Raw genomic sequence first — 21,287 nt, forward strand, 5'->3', positions numbered from 1 at the left:
TGATTATCAATTTCTTTACTTTGTTAAAATGCTTCATTAATCAGTACCATTGTTGTTTCCAAGTCAACTTTTTTTTTCTTAAATATTACAAAAAAAATACTAAAACTAATAATTATACACATCAATCTAAAAATTTATACATTTTTTAATTAATTATGAGATGAAGGGATTGATGTCAGGTGTCACAATTGAAGCACTTTCTTCGAGGACACAGAGACGGTCGAGTGACGGAAGAGATTTCAATTTGTGAGTTTGACTTTTTTGGAGATATGATTACTGACCAACATGATGTTGTCTTGGTCTTCAACTTGGAAAGTTTCCTAATTATATTTGTTGTTAATTAGAACCTATAAGGTTTCTGAATTGTGGATAATAGTCTTCCCATGCTTTAATTTTCACATTAACCTTTATAAATAAGAGCTTTTTTTTTCATAATTTTACTCAATAATTGAAACCATATTTTAATCAAGGTCATGCTATAACAAAATGTAAAATAATACTATATAAACTCATTAGGAAAAGGCCTTTTTTTGTATTTCTTTTTTTTTTGGTTGGGTAAATAATAATCTATTATTTAATTATACTTCTGAATTACAGATGTGGCCTTCGAGGCAAAATGCTGGCACCCAATGATAAGCGTGAACAGCTCATCCACAGCAACGGGTACCAACACAGTTAAAAAATTAGCCCCAAAATCCAAACAAAAGCTTATCGGTTAAGCCCTTATTAAGCCTAGATTAATCCGCCCTTAAACTTATAATTAGTGCTAAAAAACACCAACATCTCCTCGAAAAATCCTCCCATGCCACAGCTCCGACCTCACCCTTCCCACGAGTCACGACCTGACCCCCTGTCATTATTTTACTGTATTATTCTTTTTTAAAAAATATAAATAAATTATTCAAAAATAAAAAACACGGAAAGCAGCCAAATTGCGGAAGCAGATTTCAAAGGGTCCTCCCCTCACCTCCAAGTGTACCAAAATTGAACTCTTCCTGTTTAGTGTTATTTTTTCTTCTTCTTCTTAACTGATAAAGAGCTAGGGCTTTTGGATTATTGGGGAGGGGATTAGCAGCGGTGTTTCTGGCGATGGGAGATGAAAAATCGACGATCGTGATGGCGAGTAGAGATAGAGACATTAGGGATCGAGAGCTTCTAATCCCGGTCGCTGACTCCGTCCATGATGATTCCTCCAAACCTTCTTCTTCATCTTCTTCGCATCACACCGGCCGCGAGGTTTCTTTTTCTCTCATTCCTTTTTTTAAAATTATTTTTTAGACAGCTTTTTGGTTGTTAATTGTGGTTACATTTGTCATTGAATTCGATTTGACTCGGTCTGCAGCTTCTTTTGTTGCTAATTGTAGGATTGTATATGAATTTTGTAAATTAATACTTATATAATAGAGCTTAATGTGATTTTGTGTGAAAGAATTGGATTTTTTTTTCCTATTCTAGTAGAGGAATCGGGTGTTTCAAATTGATTTTTGAGTGAGAAATTATTGATTTTAAAAGGGGTGTGGAAATTGAACTGTTTTGTTGTATTTGACTTCATATTCTGATGTAGGATTGCAGCATAAATTACTGGAGGTGTTAAAAATGAGGAAATAATTTCCTTTTTTCTTTTTTTTTTTAAAAAGTTGTTATCAGAAGATGACACCATTTGGGGGATATAACTAAAACGATGGTTGATAGGGTTTTGTACAACATTGGTGATATTTCGAGGCTTTGTAGTTCTTACATAAGAATGTATCTGTGATTTAATTTTTAGCTTGAGATGTTGTGTAAAGCATGTTAAGGCCCAAACCATGAGATATATAATTCCCTTTATCTTTGTAGTCAATCCCTGTTGTAAATGCCCTCGAATAAATTTAGGATATAGAGTTATAGGCTTGAATTTGAAGTCACCCTTCCGCTTATGAGACTTGATGACATTATTTTTTCTGGTTGATGGAGTGGGTAAAGAAAATCGCTATGGTTCCTTATGAAAGCTTTCAAAACAAATGTTTTCAGCCTGCTGCTTGTATAAGAACTGTATGCTTATGCTTGTATGTACTCTTGTAATAATGCATACACATTTTTATTTTCAATTTTGCCTGACAAGCTTTGTTTTATGCAGACCTTTTATAAAGTTGTCAGAAGCTGGGCTTCAAAGAAGTTCATGACAGGATGGTAAGTGGCATTCTACCATCTCCTTGCATTAGATTTATCAACTCATATGGATATTTTTGCAATTATACTCTGTATGATATTTAACGATTTGCACAGCTCTTCTAGTATCTCCTTACAGAAAAATGATCTGTTCATGCCTCCAATTCAGCTCCTTGTCTTATGTCCTTGATTGTGAGTGAAAATGCTTTCACTAATGTATCAAACCTAAATATCTTTGTTTAGCTTTCACTTTAATTATAATTATAGTAACTTTCAGAACTTTGGGGTTGTTAATTTTTGGAATAAGAGATAAATTTTAATGCCTTAAAAATTTTCACAGAGGAATTTGCTATTTATAGACAAAGTGCTTGCTGGAAAATAAGTGTTTCAGTAGATCTATTAGGATGCTTTATTCAGGCATTATTCAATATAATAAGTTCCTTCCTTCACAACTGCTTTCTGGGGAGAGTTATGTTGGAATCTTGATCTGAGAATTGAAATGGAGGTAACAGATTTAATTTGTGACCAGCCTGACACCTCCTTTTATTTTCTCCTTGTTTCCACCTTCTTTCTCCTCATAAAATTCTCATCAAATGGTTGGTTGTCTTGAAATTCCTCTGCTACTTATCTATCGTCATACAAAATGGTAGTTGTTGCCATCATGAATTTGTGCTAACCTTTAATTTGATGAACTCAGAAGCTTAGTAACTTTTGTTTCTAATAGCGAACATATGTTCTTGGAATTTTATCTGATAGAATTTCTATTATCATTCACGATGCTGTTATGGTAGTTGCTGATTCATAGTTTTTGCAGTGTCATTCTGTTTCCTATTGCAATCACTTTCTACATAACATGGTGGTTTATTCACTTTGTGGATGGCTTTTTCTCTCCAATTTATGCTCAACTTGGAATTGATATATTTGGTAAGTGTCTTGTTTATTTATCAGTTAGAAGCATTTTGTTGCCCGTCTCATCTAGACCTGTGAACTTGTTTCACAATTGTTAAATCTTTTACTCTTTTTCCCCCTTTTATTTGACCTTGGAGTTTGTAAACTCGTGTTCTCTTTCCTTAAGGCTTCTGAATGATGAGGATTATAGTGACCTACACCTTTTGTGAGATTGTGACAACAGCAGTGATCATTGTGAGAGCTAGGATGATATTGTATGAAACTGGAGGAATCTTTTTTTATCGTCCATCATCTTTGCTGAAGTTGTTCTTATGCCTACAGCCTACATAATACTTATTAGCACTATTCATATCAAATTTCCATAGTTTGTTGAGGACAATTTAGCCTAGGACAAAGTGCTTATTAGATTGTAGTTTTACGTATCTTTAACTGGATATCTTGCTGAATATGATATGTACTGCTAGAAAGCTAAAATGATTTTTCCAGAGTGGCCTTTGGTAATGATTTTCCCATCACAGATGTACCTTAATATTGATCTTTGTCATTTTTATTAAATACGTCTCGTTTGAGATTATCTACCATCTGGTTAACTTAACAGGTCTCTTGATGTTATGTCTTCCTTTTGCTTCTTGGATAGGTCTTGGATTTGTAACTTCTATAACATTCATCTTCTTGGTTGGGGTATTCATGTCATCTTGGTTGGGAGCATCTGTCCTAGGCCTTGGGGAGTGGTTTATCAAACGAATGCCATTTGTTCGTCATATCTACAATGCCTCCAAGCAGATTAGTTCTGCCATATCACCAGGTGTGTATTTTGCTAATTTTTTTCCACATGAAGTAAATTAGTTTAGCTGGTCATATTATTACAGGTAGTGCCAATCAATATGCCACATCACTTTTAATGCTTTACATCTTTATTGTGTTTCAGATCAGAACACACAGGCCTTCAAGGAAGTAGCCATCATAAGGCATCCACGTATTGGTGAATATGCATTTGGGTTCATCACTTCAGCTGTTACTCTGCAGGTGGGCAATTGAAAATTTTGTTCTGAAACTCTCATTTTGGCATGGTTTCCCCTGTTTTTGTTATTTGCCTGAATCATACTCATTATGCATCCTTTTGCCTATGATCTTATTGTCATGGATTTGTATATTCTTTTTCTTCCCTCAAAACTCTTGGGGCTGCTTGTTCCCGGTGGTGTGGTTCTTGCTTCCATGGCATTCTTGTTGGAGAATATTGCCCACTGCACAAAACACTTTTTCCTGACATGCAGCTAGTGATTCTCCTCACTTTTTGTCCTATCTGCTATTGAGCACATCCCTTGTCACTGGTGTCCCAACTGAAGCTCAGCATCAACAATAATTAACATCGCATAATCTACTTTTGTGTCCTCTAATCAATTAACATGGAAATTTGGTTGCTTGACTACCTTTTTAAAAATTGAGCAGTGGAAGAGTAAGACTTAAGACACATCAGGCAATGTGATATTAAGAATGCTGTTTTTATTCTTTTTATTTTTAATGCAGAGCTACTCTGGTGAAGAAGAGCTATGCTGTGTCTATGTTCCCACGAATCATCTTTACATTGGTGATATATTCCTCGTCAATACCAAGGATGTTATCAGACCGAATCTATCAGTCCGAGAAGGAATTGGTGAGGATTGATCTTTTATTTGTTGATTATTTTAAGAAATGCATGTGATAAGAAAAAAGAAGAAGGGGGGGGGGGGGGGGGGGGTTATGTCTTGCTTGCTATTATCAATTAGTCTGTCCTGTTATAAGCCTCCTTATAATCTATTACCTTCTTTTTTGGGGCAATGGAGAGCATGCATTAATTGTAATGCAGAATGGGGGATATACTGAGACTGCTGCTTAACTTGAGGATGGTTTCTCTATTATGAAATGATGGTCTGTGGAATATTTGTATGAGTAGTAATGCCAAAAGCAAAGAAAATAGAATGGAGAAAAAACATAATAACTTATCTTACTTCAATTTAAGTTTATATTTCATTCATTCATATCCATTGCAGAAATTGTTGTGTCCGGAGGCATGTCCATGCCCCAGATCCTGTCAACACTGGATACACGTTTGCCACTGGAAAGAAGTAGATCTGACAGAAGCTGAGATATAAGGTGACAGTTGTAGAGCTTTTATTTATTGTATTATCTCTGGTTTCAGATTTGAGTCATCAGAGCGGCCTCACAATCAATGTGTTGGTAATGCGGGATTCGGAATTAGATTATAAATTTTGTTGGTTGTGTCAGATTCTGGTGGCATATGTAACATTGCTTGTTTACATAGAATGTAACACTGTTTGCCTTCAAATATAGTGTGGTTGATATGACAGGGCGGCAGTTTGGTGCTGGATTGTGTTACTTCCAACTATTAGAACGGCATCGATATTTTAATGAATATGTTCCTAGTTTCTCCTGCCAATGTTTCTCCCTTCCTCCAAAGTGCTTGAGCGATTAGTTATATAGGCCTGCAATTGCTAATTCAATTAGTGCTTCAAGGTGGTGTTGAAGTCTGGCACCGTCTTAGGGTAGGGACTCGAAGTTGGGAATTCCAACCAGAGGTTCTTGTCCCAGTTGTCTGAAGGATCCATGTGTGGGAACTGAAAGGTAATTTATTGATTAAAATAAAAGTATTTAATCGTGGCCTTTAAACTTCTGAGAGCAAATATAATGTAATTAAAATGGAACTTATTCAGAGAAATTCATTTCAAAATTTCAATATTATTCCCAAGTCAGCACTAGGATGCCGAAGCAGCCGTACAAAGATTGTACATGAGGATTTAGTTGCATAGTGCTTCATCCTAAAATTTGGGTTAAGACTTTGGGCATTTTATGCTTTAAAAATGGAAAACTAACGCAAGCGGTTTAAGGTAATTATTCATGTCTTCATCGTTCAACATTATCGACTCGACTTAACCGGATTATACTTCTGGCCCACCTTCTGGGTTATTTTGGAAAAACTTCTGGGCCCTGGACCAAGACGAGGCCCATTACTTTTTGACTTGGAAAGTTGGCGCATGACAACAGAAATGCAACGGCGCGTATAGTAGTGGAATCCCACTCGAACCCTGTTTCACATCCCGCAGGACCGCAAACCCTAGCTCGCATTCAAGTCCCTATATAAATTACCCTTTAATGGTTCATAAGCTATGTCTTGGACTATGACTGCGAGCTGCTCTCTTCTTCTAGGGTTTAATTCGTTAATGGTTTGTGTCCTTTAGTCATCTCTCCCTGATTTGTTTCTCCACCTTTCTTTTGTTCTGCTTTCAAATCCTTTTTTTTTGTTTATGTTTTTCTTCGATTTTTAATAAAAGATTTTGTGGAAACGGGACGGTGACGATTTCTACTGTGAAAGGTCTCGTTCGTCGTAATTGGCTGTTTTCAACAGCCTTGCCGACCATCCTGATATATCACCACCCATATTCCGAGTCCCTCTTTTTCGTTTTTTTCCTCCTAAAATTATTTTATTAGATTTGCTAATAGTTTTGATTCGAAATCGGCCGATGATTAAATATTTTTAATGACAAGCATATGTCTGAAATATTTCATGTTGAAATGCCTAATCTTCTCTATGAGGCCGGTTCTCCCATTCTTTTCCCCTTTTTTGATTATTTTATTTTCAAATCTTTTTTCTAAAATTTATGTTTCATAGAGCTATTCACAGATGCCGATGATGAAGAAAATGGTATTTTTGTGATTTATGACAATTGATGATTACATATACCTCTACTGCCTTCCTTCAGAGGCTTGTTCTCTTTTTGATTTTCATGTTTTTTTACTTAAAAAATTATTTTTGAAAATATAAATAAAATGATGGAAAGGAGTGGTCAAGTGATGAGTACAAAGCATAGTTCAGCTGATAAATCTCCGTGATTATTAAACTGCACGTCTTTCGCTCCTATCTGATGACCCTTCTTTCTTTACTGGTTTTATCTTTATTCCTCACCTCCGTTTTATTTGGTAAGATTTTTTGGATTAATTTTTTTTATGCACTGGGCAATGATTTACAACAGCTTTTTCATCCAGACAAACTACATTCCTGAAGAAAGGGAAAATTTCGGTATTGATTAATCAAATCTGGAAAATAGGACTGTAGATCTAGGAAAATATTATTGAACTGTATTTAATTGTACAAAGTTGTTAATGTTAATGAAATGTAGCTTCATTGCGAATTTGTTACATAAACTTAATTTTAAGTTTTAACTCATAAATCATAAAAAATAAGTTCCACATGAATTTTGTTACCTATAATAACTGGTATATTTTAATTATATACTTTCAACAAAGTGAAAATGCTCTAAATCATTTTTTAGTGCCATAATGTACTTGAATGGAAAAAGATGTAGTAAAAGATAAACCATGACCAGTTGGTGATTTTGGGTCCAGCCCAATAAGATTGGAGGCTTGGAGCAATTTATCTGTTTAAATTTTAAGTATAAAAAGAATATTATTCTAAATACGTCGAACAATATGAAATCAGATTTTATTTGCAAATTAAAAATAAATAGCTAAGTCCCTTAAATAAAACCAATAGCTATGGCCAAATTATATAACATTTCTCTTTTAATTTATTTGACGAATCAAAGTTATATAAATTATTTTCTTGATGTATTTTATTTTTACAAAATAATCATTTCGTTCAACCCAAAGTCTTTTCGCGAACCAAATTCGATGTGAAATTTTAAGATCGATCCGTCACGCGCATGCGAAAACGAAGCGGACAATCACTACTATCTTCATTCTCGGTCAACACATTTTTTTGCTTTGAATCTGGGTTAGGCGCAGAGCAGAGGAGAGAGCAGAGAAGGAAGGGCGGTGACGAAAGAGGATCTAAACTATTTACGAGAAGAAGTGAGAGGAAAAGGCAGGAAAGCGGGAGAAGAGTTGAAGCGGCCATCTGTCTTCTCCCTGTTTATTTCGACGAAAAGAATGCAATAGAAACAGTGAGAGGGAACTCACTGCAAACAGAAACTGAGAAAGCGTGGGTCTTACGATGATGGATATTTTTGGTTGGTTGAATATTCTTTGAGAATAAAATAAAAGAGAAATATTATTTAATTTTGTTTATAGCAATGAAATAAGATAAAAAAAAATTGTTATTATAATTTTATTTTAATATTTAATTAGTGAAAATAATTTTGAAAATAATTAATAAATTATAACAATATTTCTTATTATAATAAATGAATATTTTAATTCCAGTTTTTAAAATAATAAAACTTTATAATTTATAATTAAAGTTTTTAATTTAATTTTAAAATATAAAATTTTAATTTTAATATTTCTTTTAATTTTTCCTTTATTCTCAACCATCTTGTCATAAGCGTTGATCTAGCATTCCTTATGACCAATTTGATCTCAAATCGATGCTCCCTGTAATCAGATCAAATCGAAGCTTCCTACAATCCAATATGGTAATGGAGTGCTAGGTTCTATCACAAGATATGATCAATCTTATGCTTCGCGCGACTAGATTTGATTAGAGAATGCTAGATCAGCGTTTTTCGTGACCAGATTTATTGTGAGAGTACTTAATTGATGCTTCTCACAATTAGCACTAGTGCCACCGTTGTCACCTCCACCACCCTCTTGTGGTGGAGGGAATTTAAAGAGAGAAGGGGAAATGAAGAAGATGGTAGAGAGCAAAAGAAAGATTTAAAAATGAAAATATTTTATATTATATCAGAGTAGTTCTTGAAATTTTGAAAGGCATTTTCATCCAATTGATTTTATTTTCTATTCTCATTAGTTTGAAATAACTATTAGGGAAGAGAATTGGTAATGATTATTTCACATCTTTTTAAATTCTCATATAATGATCATTACGAGTAATTAATAATTATTTTATTAAATCAACTACATCTAAATTAATAATAAGAATAAGTGAAAATGATAATTTCATTCTCGTTAATCAAACATGCTATAACTTTATTTGAACTGAACAAAATCATTGTCAACAAACATATTGATGAAATCACTACCGACACTTACTCTCGTAATTTCACATCTTTATAAACACAAATTTTATCAAAATTCGAAGATAAATATAAAATAATTTATCACGTATACAATCTTTAATATTTTTCGATTTTATCTTGAAATTATCTTACTTTTTAAAGATAAAGTAAATAATTAAACGTTAAATTTTCATTGATAAAATTTAAATATTATTTTAAGGTAAAACTAAATATATATTAATTTAATAATAAAAAATATACATGTGACCATTTGTGCATATGAAACGGGCGCAGGAGGATTCTCTCCACTCTCTTGTCTGCCACCCCTCTGACTATAAACTGCCTCCCAACTCAACTCTTCTCCTTGAAAGAATTCAGTTTCAAGACGATGCACACCAAATCAGAATCCGATGCAACAAGCTCAGTTGACCCATCGTCTCCAAGATCCCCAAAACGCCAACTCTACTACGTCCAAAGCCCTTCCAGGGACTCCCAGGATGGAGACAAGTCAGCTTCCATGCAAGCAACACCCGCCAACAACAGCCCCATGGAATCTCCTTCCGACCCTTCTTACAGCCGTCACTCCAGGGCCTCATCCGCCACTCGTTTCTCTGGAAGTCTCAAGAGAGAAAGGAAGAGAAACGAGAAGGGTTGGACCGAGTGTAATGTTATTGAAGAAGAAGGGGATTATGGGGAGTATTTCTATGGGAGGGATAAAGGGTTGACGAGAAGGTGTCAGATTTTGATGGGTGTGTTTGGTTTCGTGGTGGTTTTCAGTTTGTTTTGTTTGATCATCTGGGGTGCCAGTCGGCCTTACGAAGCACAAGTTGCTTTTGAGGTTTTGCATTTTACAATAAAATACATATGTTCTTGTCGTTATATGGAATAATAATATTATTTAATTACCCTCTGATCTCTCTAGACTGAAGACACCCCGGAAAAAGTAATAATAAACAATCTTAAACTTGTGTGTTTTGTCAGAAACTTGGGATGGGAACCGCTTGTGAAAATTCTTGTTTTGCAGAGCTTGACGGTCCATAATTTTTATTTTGGAGATGGAGCGGACATAACAGGAGTTCCAAGCAAGATGCTTACCTTGAATTGTTCGGTGACGATGACAGTATACAACCCTGCCACTTTCTTTGGTATTCATGTTAGCTCCAATCCAGTCAATCTAATGTACTCAGAAATTGCAGTGGCAACTGGTCAGGTAACATTTCTCAGATATTTTACACAACAAACTTTGAAATCTTGGAGTAAGATCTAGTCCAAGTTAATACTTATTTGAAGTAGCTTTTCTTTTCTACCATTTTGATCTCTCTTAATTAGTAGTTCTATTTGTACGTTTCTGATCGCAGTTGAAGAAATACTATCAACCAAGAAAGAGTCATCGTACTGTGTTCGCGACTCTCCAGGGAGATAAGGTTCCTTTGTATGGGGCTGGGGCAAGCTTAGGAGCCTCAGTCGATGTGGGTGGAGTTCCAATGGAGTTGATCTTTGAAGTTCGATCCAGAGGTAATGTGGTGGGGAAGTTGGTGAGGTCTAGGCATCGAAAACGTATCTCTTGTTCCTTGGTTATTGACTTCCATAGTAACAAACCTCTCAACCTAGAAAATAGGTCATGCATATACGACTAAGTTTGAGAGTGGTGGTTCTCCTACAGCTCAACCAATTGCTCTCCGCTTGGAAATGGTGGATTTGGCTGATTTGAATCATTTCCAGTAGTGCTTGGTATGTGTGTGGAAGTAATAATTTCCTTGGAAAATAATATCAATCAGTTTGGGGTGAAATTGAAAAGCTGCTGAAAGTTTAATTTGTTTTTGCCTGGAGAAATATGAACTATCATCTTGGTGTAGGTTATATGTTGCCGATAGGATAGTTTTGACTCATTAAGAAGTTCCTTGTTTCTACTTACGCATTTACTTGTGCAGAGAAACTCGACAAATGTTTTCTGTGATAATTGGTAAAACAAAGAATTTGTTCATATCTCATACTGTTACTATTTTCTTGTCTTCAAGAAGGGTGTCTTTGTTCTTTGCACTTCAATTAGATTCAAACTTCAAATGGTCTTGGAACGTGGAGATTGGTTTCCATTCATGAGTGAAACATGGCAGCTTTTTCCATATAAATGTGCGCAAACCAATATTTGTGGATATAGGCTGCCATATAAATGTGGGCAAACCAGTATTTGGGGTTATAGAATCAACTAGAAAATGCAAGGTATATGATGAAGAACTTAGCATAAGAGGCTACTGGTATGAAACGACGTACCCCTAGGCCTAGCTACAGCCGCTCTATTCTTGCTTTAGATGCATGGCTATAGTGGTTGGATGATATGAGGTTTGCCTGCAAACCAGAAAGCTCTGAACTATTCGCAAGGCCAAATTTAGATAGTTTCCTTAATCAATAATTTAAAGACCTTTGTCAATACTATGAAACCTGAAACTTTTACAATCAGCTGCCACTCAACAAGACATGAAAAGATAGAGAACAGAGAATTCATTGCATTAATCAGTACAAGGTCAATTTACAGTCGCACGAAGATCATATATCAGGCCAAAAAAAGGACCGGTCTTGCAAGAATAGCCTTTCTACTAAAAATATGATATTGCAGAAATTTGGAAAAAAAAAAAAAAAAGAGAATTAAAAGCTCACAATGAGTAAGCAAAGAAAACAGAGACATTATCAGGGGATACGGCATAAACAGCCAAAGGATTACTTTGATCAAATAAAATCAGTAGGCTGAATATCTATTCAGATGCTTTCACACTCTCCTGCTTGTCTAGAGGGGGTACATTTGTGGTTTTTTCTGAGCCTTCATGGCTGAACAGCTACTAATAGCTTGTCGAGTGGCTGTCTTTTGTTAATTATACAACCCAAACCGGTTCATAAAGCTGCTGGGAGTCTCAACCCAATAACTTGCTTTGACGTACTGGCTGTGAGATTAATAAATTCACTTTTCAAAAAAAAAAAACAAACTGCACAGCCACGCTCAAGTACTGTGCCGCCTATCCTCTTTGGAGGCCAATAGCGGAATACTGATCTTCCTATGATATTCTTGGCAAGGAGGGGGACCCCTGAACAATACATACCTCAAGAAATCAGCGAAAAGATATAGGTGGAGAATCATCAGCTCAGCTGATTTTCCATGAATGCACCGTTGTCAACCTGTTAGAGCATGATATCTTATCAAACGTGGTAATCATATATAGCTATTATTACGATTGTCACCCATCACAAAGACTGAGTTCTCCGGTACTTGCTGCAACATGAATAGCATATATACAATCAGATACACGTGACACAAACTTAGATATAATTATAAGGCAAAAATACAACACCTGGCACAAACTAGCGATATATTTGTGCCTTGACTCAAGACCATGGTTTCAACCTCTACTTCACTGGAAAGGTTTATCTAAGCATGATTGTCTCCAAACCCCTTCCATTTTCCTCCGCTCTTCTCCTCTTTCTTTCTCTTCTTTCTGTCTTTTTTCTCTCTCATGTAGGCAGATCTCATCTTAATAATTAATAATGCCAAAAATACTTCTACTTCATAACTTAAGATTAATTTTCTGCGCCTATAGCTGCCAGACTCATTTAGGCTTGGGCCAAGGATTCTAGAGATTAGAAATCATACTTACAATTGGTGTCATTTCATAAGAAGGTGCTTCATTGATGAAGTCTTCATCTCGAACAACCCCATTAACAATAAGCTTTCCATTATGAACCTGCAATGGAACATTTTTTCATATTTCATTCAAATGAAACCAAATTATAGTTAATAATGCATCAACACAGACAATAAAACAAATGGGGAGTAACCGTAAAGGAATGACACCTTACATGTAATTCAGAAAAGTTAGATAAAATGTCCCGGTGCCTAATATGTGGAGTCCAAAGAGAACAAAGTGGATAATTTGCAAATATGCCTTTTCATTCTATCATCTTCCTTGGTTCTTGCCATTTCACATCAGAACATGCAACATTAATATACCAGTATAATTTTTTTAAATACAGTGTGAAACAAAAGGCAATTAGCTTATTAGAAGGAAAAATTACAGATGCGCTTAGAAATTGACAGAGTGACTCACCTCCACAATATCACCTTCCTTAGCTACTATTCGTTTAATGAAGACATCTTCATCAGTGTATCCTACTTCCTGAAGAACTGGTGGACTTTCAAATATGACAATATCATTAGCACATGGCTTCCTGAAGGAGTATGACACCTGAAAATTTCAATTCAAAGAACTTTCATGTGCTGTATTTAAGAATTAAACCACTCATCATTCACTTATTGATGCATGTTTAAAGCAAAATAAGAAGATTTGATGTTCATGTCACATCCCATCTTTCGTTAGAGTAGAGCTCTTGCCTCCTGGTTAATCCTATATGCATATGTACATAAGTACACGTACCCTTTAGCTAATAGAGTCTAATACAAAATGTAGTAAAAAGATATACCTTGACCAGGTTAAGGCAGGTTGGCTCGTTTGATGTAAGTGGTTTTGGGTCCAGGCCAATAAGATTGGAGACTTGGAGCAATTTATGTGTTTAAATTTTAAGTTTAAAAGAACATTATTCTAAATACTTATTAACAATATGAAATAAGATTTGATTTGCAAATTAAAATTCAGTAGCTAAGTTACTTAAATAAAATCAATAGCTAAGTTGTACAATGCCAAATTATATAAAATTTCATTTTTAATTTATTCTACCAATCAAATTATATAATAACTTTTTTTGATATATTTTATTTTCATAAAATAATTATTTTGTTCAACCAAATGCCTTTTTCGCGAAACCAACTTGGATGTGAAATTTTAAACTCGATCTACCACGTGCATGCGAAAACGACGTCGCGGACAGTTCACTACCCGTCACGTTTTAACTTTACTCGAAGCCAACGAACAGATAAACGGAATCACTGCCGACACCCGTTCCCGAACCTCCAGCTTCACCCCCCCTACCTCAGCTCCAAACCTACATTTGTACCTTTGTCTCCACTCTCTTGGCTGTCTTCACTCTTACAGTAAACTGCCCCCCAACTTAACTCTCCTCCTTGAAAGAATTCAGTTTCAAGACGATGCACACCAAATCAGATTCCGATGTAACAAGCTCGGTCGACCCATCGTCTCCAAGATCCCCCAAACGCCAACTCTACTACGTCCAAAGCCCTTCCAGGGACTCCCACGATGGGGACAAGTCATCTTCCATGCAAGCAACACCCGCCTACAACAGCCCCATGGAATCTCCTTCCCACCCTTCCTACAGCCGTCACTCCAGGGCCTCATCCGCCAGTCGTTTCTCTGGAAATCTCAAGAAAGGAAGGAAGAGAAACGAGAAGGGTTGGACCGAGTGCAATGTTATTGAAGAAGAAGGGGATTATGGGGAGTATTTCTATGGGAGGGATAAAGGGTTGACGAGAAGGTGTCAGATTTTGATGGGTGTGTTTGGGTTCGTGGCGGTTTTCAGTTTGTTTTGTTTGATCATCTGGGGTGCCAGTCGGCCTTACAAAGCTCAAGTTATTGTTAAGGTTTTGCTTTTTAGAATAATATACATATATTCTTGTCGTATATGGGGTAATAATATTATTTAATTACCCTCTGATTCCTTTAGACAGAAGATACCCCGAAAAAAGTAATTATAAACAATCTTAAACATTGTATGTTTTGTCAGAAACTTGGATAGTATTCTTCATTTCTGTTACACTCTCTAACCGCTTGTGAAAATTCTTGTTTTGCAGAGCTTGACAGTCCATAATTTTTATTTTGGAGAGGGAGCGGACACGACAGGAGTTCCAAGCAAGATGCTTACCATGAATTGTTCGGTGAGGATGACAGTATACAACCCTGCTACTTTCTTTGGTATTCATGTTAGCTCCAATCCAGTCAATCTAATGTACTCAGAAATTGCAGTGGCAACTGGTCAGGTAACATTTCTCAGTTGTTTTAGACAACAAACCTTGAAATCTTGGAATAAGATCTAGCCCAAGTTAATACTTATTTGAAGAAGGTTTTCTTTTTTTTTTTTGTTTCCTACCATTTTGGCCTCTCTTAATTAGTAGTTCTATTTATATGCTTCTGATTGCAGTTGAAGAAGTACTATCAACCAAGAAAGAGTCATCGTACTGTGGTTGCGACTCTCGAGGGAGATAAAGTTCCTTTGTATGGGGCTGGGGCAAGCTTAGCAAGCTCAGACGATGTGGGTGGAGTTCCAATGAAGTTGATATTTGAAGTTCGATCCAGAGGGAATGTGGTGGGGAAGTTGGTGAGATCAAGGCATCGAAAACTTATCTCTTGTTCCTTGGTTATTGACTCCCATAGTAACAAACCTCTCAAGCTAAAAAATAGTTCATGCGTATATGACTGAGTTTGAGAGTGATGGTTCTCCTGCAACTCTACAAATTGGTTTCCGCTTGGAAATGGTGGATTTTGACTGATTTGAGTCTTTTTCAGAGCTTCTAGTGCTTTGGTATGTGTGTGGCATTAATAATTTCTTTAAAAAATTGTATCTTTTAGATCATTCTGGAGTGGAATTGAGAAGCTGTTGAAGTTTAATTTGTCTTTGCTTGGAGAAATATGAACTATCATCTTGATGTAGGTTATATGTTGTAGGTTATATATGTCGATAGGATAAATTTGATTCATTAAAATGTTTCTTGTTTCCATTTACGCCTGTATACAGGTAGAGAAACTCCACGAATGTTTTCTGTGATAATTGGTAAAACAAGATTTTGTTCATATGTCATACTGGTTGCTATTTGCTTGTCTTCAAGGAGGGTGTATTTGTTCTTTGCGCTTCAATGGGGCTCAAACTTCTGAGTCCTGGAACATGTCAGCTTGTTCCATATAAATGTGTGCAAACCAATATTTAGGGGATATAGAATCAACTAGAAAATGCTAGGTATATGATGTAGATATCTGCATTAGAAGTCATTGGTATACGATGACACATCCCTAGCAGCAGCTCTATTCTTGCTCTGAATACTTGGCCAAAGTCAAAGACATGAGAAGAACATAGGAGTTTAAGAAAAAGATTAGCAGGCCTGAACAAATGGAGAAACAAGCAGAACTGACAGATGATTTCCTTCCTCAATCATGAATTTCAAGACCCTTATCAACACTATTAAACCTGAAACATAATACAATTAACTGCCGCTCAACAAGATATGAAACGATAGAGAACAGAATATTAATTGCATTAATCGTTACAAGGGGTCAATCTATAGTCGCATGAAAATCATATATCAGGCCAAAAAAAGGACCTGTCTTTCAAGAATAACCTTTCTACTAAAAAATGCTATTGCAGAAATTTTGGGAGAGATAAATAAAAGGAATTAAAAGCTCACAATGAGTATACAAAGAAAACAGAGACATTATCGGGGGAAATGGTGTGAACGGCCAAAGGATTACTTTGGTCAAATAAAATCAGTAGGCTGAATATCTATTCAGAAGCTTTCACACTCTCCTGCTTGGCAACTGCACAGCCACGCTCAAGTACTGTGCCACCTATCCTCTTTGGAGGCCAATAACGGAATACTGATCTTCCTATGATATTCTTGGCAGGGAGGGGACCCCTAAACAATACATAACTCAAGAAATCAGCAAAAAGATATAGGGGGAGAATCAGCTCAGCTGATTTTCCATGGATGCACCATTGTCAACCTGTTAGAGCATGATATCTTACCAAACGTGGGAATCATAGCTATTATTACGATTGTCACCCATCACAAAGACTGAGTTCTCCGGTACTCGCTGCAACATGAATAGCATATATACAATCAGTTACATGTGACACAAACTTAGAAATAATGCAAAAATACAACCTTGCACAACTAGTGGAATATTTATGTCTTAACTCAAGACCGTGGTTTCAACCTCTACTTCACTGGAAAGATTTATCTAAGCATGATTGTCACCAAATCGCTTCCAGTTTTCCCTACTCTTCCCCTCTTTCTTTATCTACTTTCTGTCTTTTTCTCTCTCATGTAGGCAGATCTCGTCTTATTAACAACACCAAAATACTTCTACTACATAACTTAAGATTAATTTTCTGCTCAATAGCTGCCAGACTCATTTAGGCTTGGGCCAACGGTTCTAAAGATTAGAAATCATACTTACAACTGGTGTCATTTCATAAGAAGGTGCTTCATTAATGAAGTCTTCATCTCGAACAACCCCATTAACAATAAGCTTACCATTATGAACCTGCAATGGAACATTTTTTCATATTTCATTCTAATGAAACCAAATTATAGTTAATAATGCATCAACGCAGAAACGAAAACAAACGAGGAATAACTGCAAAGGAATGACACCTTACATGTAACTCAGAAAAGTACGATCGAATGTCCCTGTGCCTAATATGTGGAGTGCAAAGAGAACAAAGTGGATAATTTGCAAATATATCTTTTTATGCTATCATCTTCCTTGATTCTTGCCATTTCATATTATAACATGCAACATTAATATACCAGAATAATTTTTTAAATACAGTGAGAAACAAAAGACAATCAGCTTATCAAAAGGAAAAATACAGATGCTTAGAAATTCACAGAGTGACCTCACCTCCACAATATCACCTTCCTTAGCTACTATTCGTTTAACGAAGACATCTTCATCAGTGTATCCTACTTCCTGAAGAACTGGTGGACTTTTAAAAATGACAATATCATTAGCACATGGCTTCCTAAAGTAGTATGAAACCTGAATTTCAATTCAAAAAACATTCATGAGCTATATTTAACAATTAAACCACTCATTCACTTATTTATTTATTTATTTTGAAAAGCCACTCATTCACTTATTGATGCATGTTTAAAGCAAAATAAGAAGATTTGATGTTCATGTCACACCCCATCTTTTGTTAAAGTAGAGCTCTTGGTAAATCCTATATGCATATGTACATATACACACACATTGACATACTTTTTAGCAGAGTTTATAAGGCTAACACTGACAGAAACATCATAGTTTTTTCTGTTTAGGTTTTGAGGCTTAATAGATCTTTTCACTTTCAAATTTTACTGTTCTTATGACAATCATTAAAACAAAGAACAAAGCTTACAGGCATGCTCCAGATATGACAATCTAAAAAGTAAATACTATAGCAAGAACCAACTTTGTAGTTCACTTAAGCACCCAAACACATATTCTACTTCCTGCAAATCCTATAAAATGTATGCCTTCTGCCACTTATCAGTTTCAGATATCAATAAAGGTAAGTTAAAACAGATAAAACGAAAGTGCAGGAAAAAATACGTTTAATCATTCTTGTCAAGGTTAATCCGGCCTTGCACTAATCTTTAATCACTTCTGAAGTGCTGCTTTCCATTCTTAATTCGAGACAAGTATACTTAAAACTCCATTTCTTCACCTCCACTGAAAGTTAATATATATAAACCTTATCACTACTGTTTCACACAATTTACCAGAAAACACAAAAAAAAAAAAAAACGGCCAATCCTTATCCACAGAAAACATAAAAGCAAATGTCAAACAATCAATCGTCCGTAATCAATGTTTCTACTAGTGAGCTTGTGCCAATTAACTAACTATCAAACAAAAAACAACTACCTTCTCAGCAACAATTCGATCCCCAGCATCAAACGTAGGATACATCGACAACGAAGGAATATACCTCGGCTCAGCAACGAATGACCGGAAAGCAAGTGATATTGCCACTGCAGCCAAAACTGTTTTTGCATCATCCGAAGTAATATTTAACCATTCAGGCAATTTCTTCTTTACCTCCCCATCATCTCCATCTCCGCCACCATCGCCACCTTCTCCGCCGTCACCGGAGTCCAACACTACTTTGGTCTCCTCACCGGAGCCTTTAACCCCATAACAGCTAAGTCTTTGAAATCGGTTTCTGAGGCTTAAAGTTGTAGCATTTTCTATCTTGAATCCCAAACAATTTGGGATTTTGAAGGGAAACGTGGGATTGCTATGGCTTAAAAAGTGGGATTTTGAAGTTTGGTGGATATTGAGGATTGTGAGATTGGGAGTTCTGAGGGGTTTGAAGAAAGCAATTGAGGTTACATGAGTGTCTTTGAAGGGTTTGGAGAAATAGGTTGAATTGGGATTAGGGTTTTGAAAGGAAAGCAATGGAGGCAAGGAGTGTAGAGATATCACCATCTCTACTCAAACAAGCCAAGAATCCAATTTTCTGGCAGGCTGAAATCTGAGCTTATAAAAATGGAGGGGTGGAAATCCTGTGCATTTAATATTAAATTTACTTCCTGCAATCAATTATGACAAGGACCCACTTGTTATGAATGAATTGCTCAACTGGCAATATAAAAATTCGTACAAAGTACCAACACGTGACAGATTCCATAAAACAGAAAGCACAGCAGCAGAGTTTCTAGACCAAAAGGTTTTTCAAGTTAAAATCACTGTGAAAGAGTTACTGTGACAACGTTATTACAACCAAATCACACATGCTATATTGGCTTAACCCATGATCCCTCGTCTCCCAGCTACATTTTTCAAATTTTTTAAAGGTTTTATTATAATTAACAAAAAAATATATTAAAAAATTAATTACCTTAATAATACTAAACAAAATGTTTGTTTTAGAGTTTTTCCCGTTCTTTTTTTCTTTTGGGTGAAGGGGAGATCAGTGATGAGTCCAACTTTGTCGTTGAGTATCTAGAGTTCACATTTTGCTTGGATTAATTAATCCAGAAAATTCAAATTATGTTGTTGAATCTGGAAAAACTAGGAATTTTTAATCTTGATGTATTAACGATGATGTGAGAATTTTGCGTATCAAGTTTTTGTTACTACTATATATTTATTATTTTAATAATATTGGGCAAAATAGTTAGGATTGTGTTAATGAATTTTGTATTTTTTTTTTGTTTGTTAAGAAGGAAAAAAGACAAAAAAGAAAAACTTTGACAGAACGATAATTTTTGGAGAACCTAATTATATTAGATTCGAAAGGAGAGATGGACATCTTTACTGCATTTGAAGAAATTAAGCATATGAAGATATATAATCACTTTTTTTACATTGCGTCGTTGATATTGGTGTTGTATTTTATCTATATGTTTCTATTAAATTAAATTATAATATTTTTTGTAATTTAAAGTTATAAATAAACAATTAATAAAAAAATTTTGTGATGTACTTCTTTTATATATGATTATGGTAAATTGAATTTAAATATTGTGTGTGATTTAAAATTCATAAATAAAAAAATAAAAAAATAAATTTTCACTTTTAAAGAGTTAATCATTAAAACTAAACAAAAGAAGTATAAAGATAACAAAAGAAAAAAGAACTCAAAGATTTGTCAAATTTTCGATCTACAATCTTTCTATTTTTCTTACTTTCTTACTAACTTAAATGTTTTTTTTTTTTTAGAAAAACCTTTCTTAATTCTCCCTAAAACATGCTGGGTTAAATAGAGCTTGAATCCATGTTGAAGTAAAAGTTCGAATGCACCTTGATTCTTCGCTGACATGTAGGTGTTGCAACCCTCTCTCCTTGGGCTTCACGACGCCGAAGCCTCTAGTGTTTTTTTTTTTCAAATTTTCCTTTTCGAGCTTAGCGGCGCTACCTCCTTAATGGCCGCGGTGTCGAAGCCTTTAGTTTGCTGAAGCGTACATCTCTTGTTGGCGCTCATGCCTTTGGTTTGTGACATGATTTTTTACTTCTTTAAGATTGAACTAGGTAAAGTGATAAACATAAAATTTATAGCTCTGTCTTTTAGCTTTTTAATGGTTCAATAATCATATCAATTCGATTTTATAGTGAAAGATATATTCGAAATACTAAAATATGTGCAGTAAAAATTTACACCTTAAATGAATTATTTTTCACCAAATATCACACTTTTCACATCACATCTATAAAAGTAACCTACTAACTTAAATAATGACTATACTTAAAACAATATATCATAAAATAACTTAAAGTAATTGAACTCAATATAATTAACTTAAATAAAATAAATAATTAAAAATAATTAATACTTAAATTAAATCTCAAAAACTTAGATAAAATACATACAAAATTATGATCAAATAACTTTATAAAATATAGTTATCACCCGCTTCAATTGGGGCCGCATGCTACCTTCTTTGTAGTTCACATCACTTTGTGTTATGTGTTACCTTCTTTATAACTCACATCACTTTGTGCTGCATGCTACCTTGTAGTTCGCATCATTTTGTGTCGCGTCGTATTTTCTTTATAGCTTGCATCACGTTGCCATGTGCTACCTTCTTTGTTACTTGCA

At 35.1% G+C, this 21,287-nt stretch overlaps 4 protein-coding genes across 5 annotated transcripts; 3 read left to right on the forward strand and 1 right to left on the reverse strand.

Moving 5' to 3' along the window:
• Nucleotides 759-5,494, forward strand: LOC18588583 (protein CONTINUOUS VASCULAR RING 1). The gene is made up of 7 exons (XM_007013083.2): nt 759-1,236; nt 2,117-2,169; nt 2,963-3,072; nt 3,695-3,862; nt 3,986-4,083; nt 4,585-4,711; nt 5,088-5,494. The coding sequence occupies exons 1-7, from the start codon at nt 1,090-1,092 to the stop codon at nt 5,180-5,182; spliced, it is 798 nt and encodes a 265-aa protein (XP_007013145.2). The 5' UTR covers nt 759-1,089; the 3' UTR covers nt 5,183-5,494.
• Nucleotides 9,380-10,823, forward strand: LOC18588585. Its single transcript, XM_018126785.1, has 3 exons — nt 9,380-9,867; nt 10,054-10,239; nt 10,388-10,823. Exons 1-3 carry the CDS (start codon nt 9,418-9,420, stop codon nt 10,664-10,666), a joined length of 915 nt encoding a protein of 304 aa, XP_017982274.1. The 5' UTR covers nt 9,380-9,417; the 3' UTR covers nt 10,667-10,823.
• On the forward strand, nt 13,938-15,782 carry LOC18588587. The gene is made up of 3 exons (XM_007013088.2): nt 13,938-14,568; nt 14,779-14,964; nt 15,126-15,782. The coding sequence occupies exons 1-3, from the start codon at nt 14,119-14,121 to the stop codon at nt 15,402-15,404; spliced, it is 915 nt and encodes a 304-aa protein (XP_007013150.2). The 5' UTR covers nt 13,938-14,118; the 3' UTR covers nt 15,405-15,782.
• On the reverse strand, nt 16,203-20,656 carry LOC18588588 (chloroplast processing peptidase). 2 transcript variants are annotated; one of them, XM_007013090.2, is made up of 6 exons: nt 20,492-20,654; nt 18,611-19,278; nt 17,603-17,740; nt 17,156-17,242; nt 16,722-16,789; nt 16,203-16,611 (listed from the first exon to the last, which is right to left on the reverse strand). In XM_007013090.2, the coding sequence occupies exons 2-6, from the start codon at nt 19,172-19,174 to the stop codon at nt 16,479-16,481; spliced, it is 990 nt and encodes a 329-aa protein (XP_007013152.2). In that variant the 5' UTR covers nt 19,175-19,278; nt 20,492-20,654; the 3' UTR covers nt 16,203-16,478. The 2 variants fall into 2 exon arrangements, with proteins under 2 accessions (XP_007013152.2, XP_007013154.2); XM_007013092.2 differs by lacking the exon at nt 17,156-17,242 and having other exon boundaries at nt 20,492-20,656.

Source organism: Theobroma cacao, chromosome 9 (genome assembly GCF_000208745.1).
Source record: "Theobroma cacao cultivar B97-61/B2 chromosome 9, Criollo_cocoa_genome_V2, whole genome shotgun sequence".
Taxonomy (NCBI): Eukaryota; Viridiplantae; Streptophyta; class Magnoliopsida; order Malvales; family Malvaceae; genus Theobroma; species Theobroma cacao.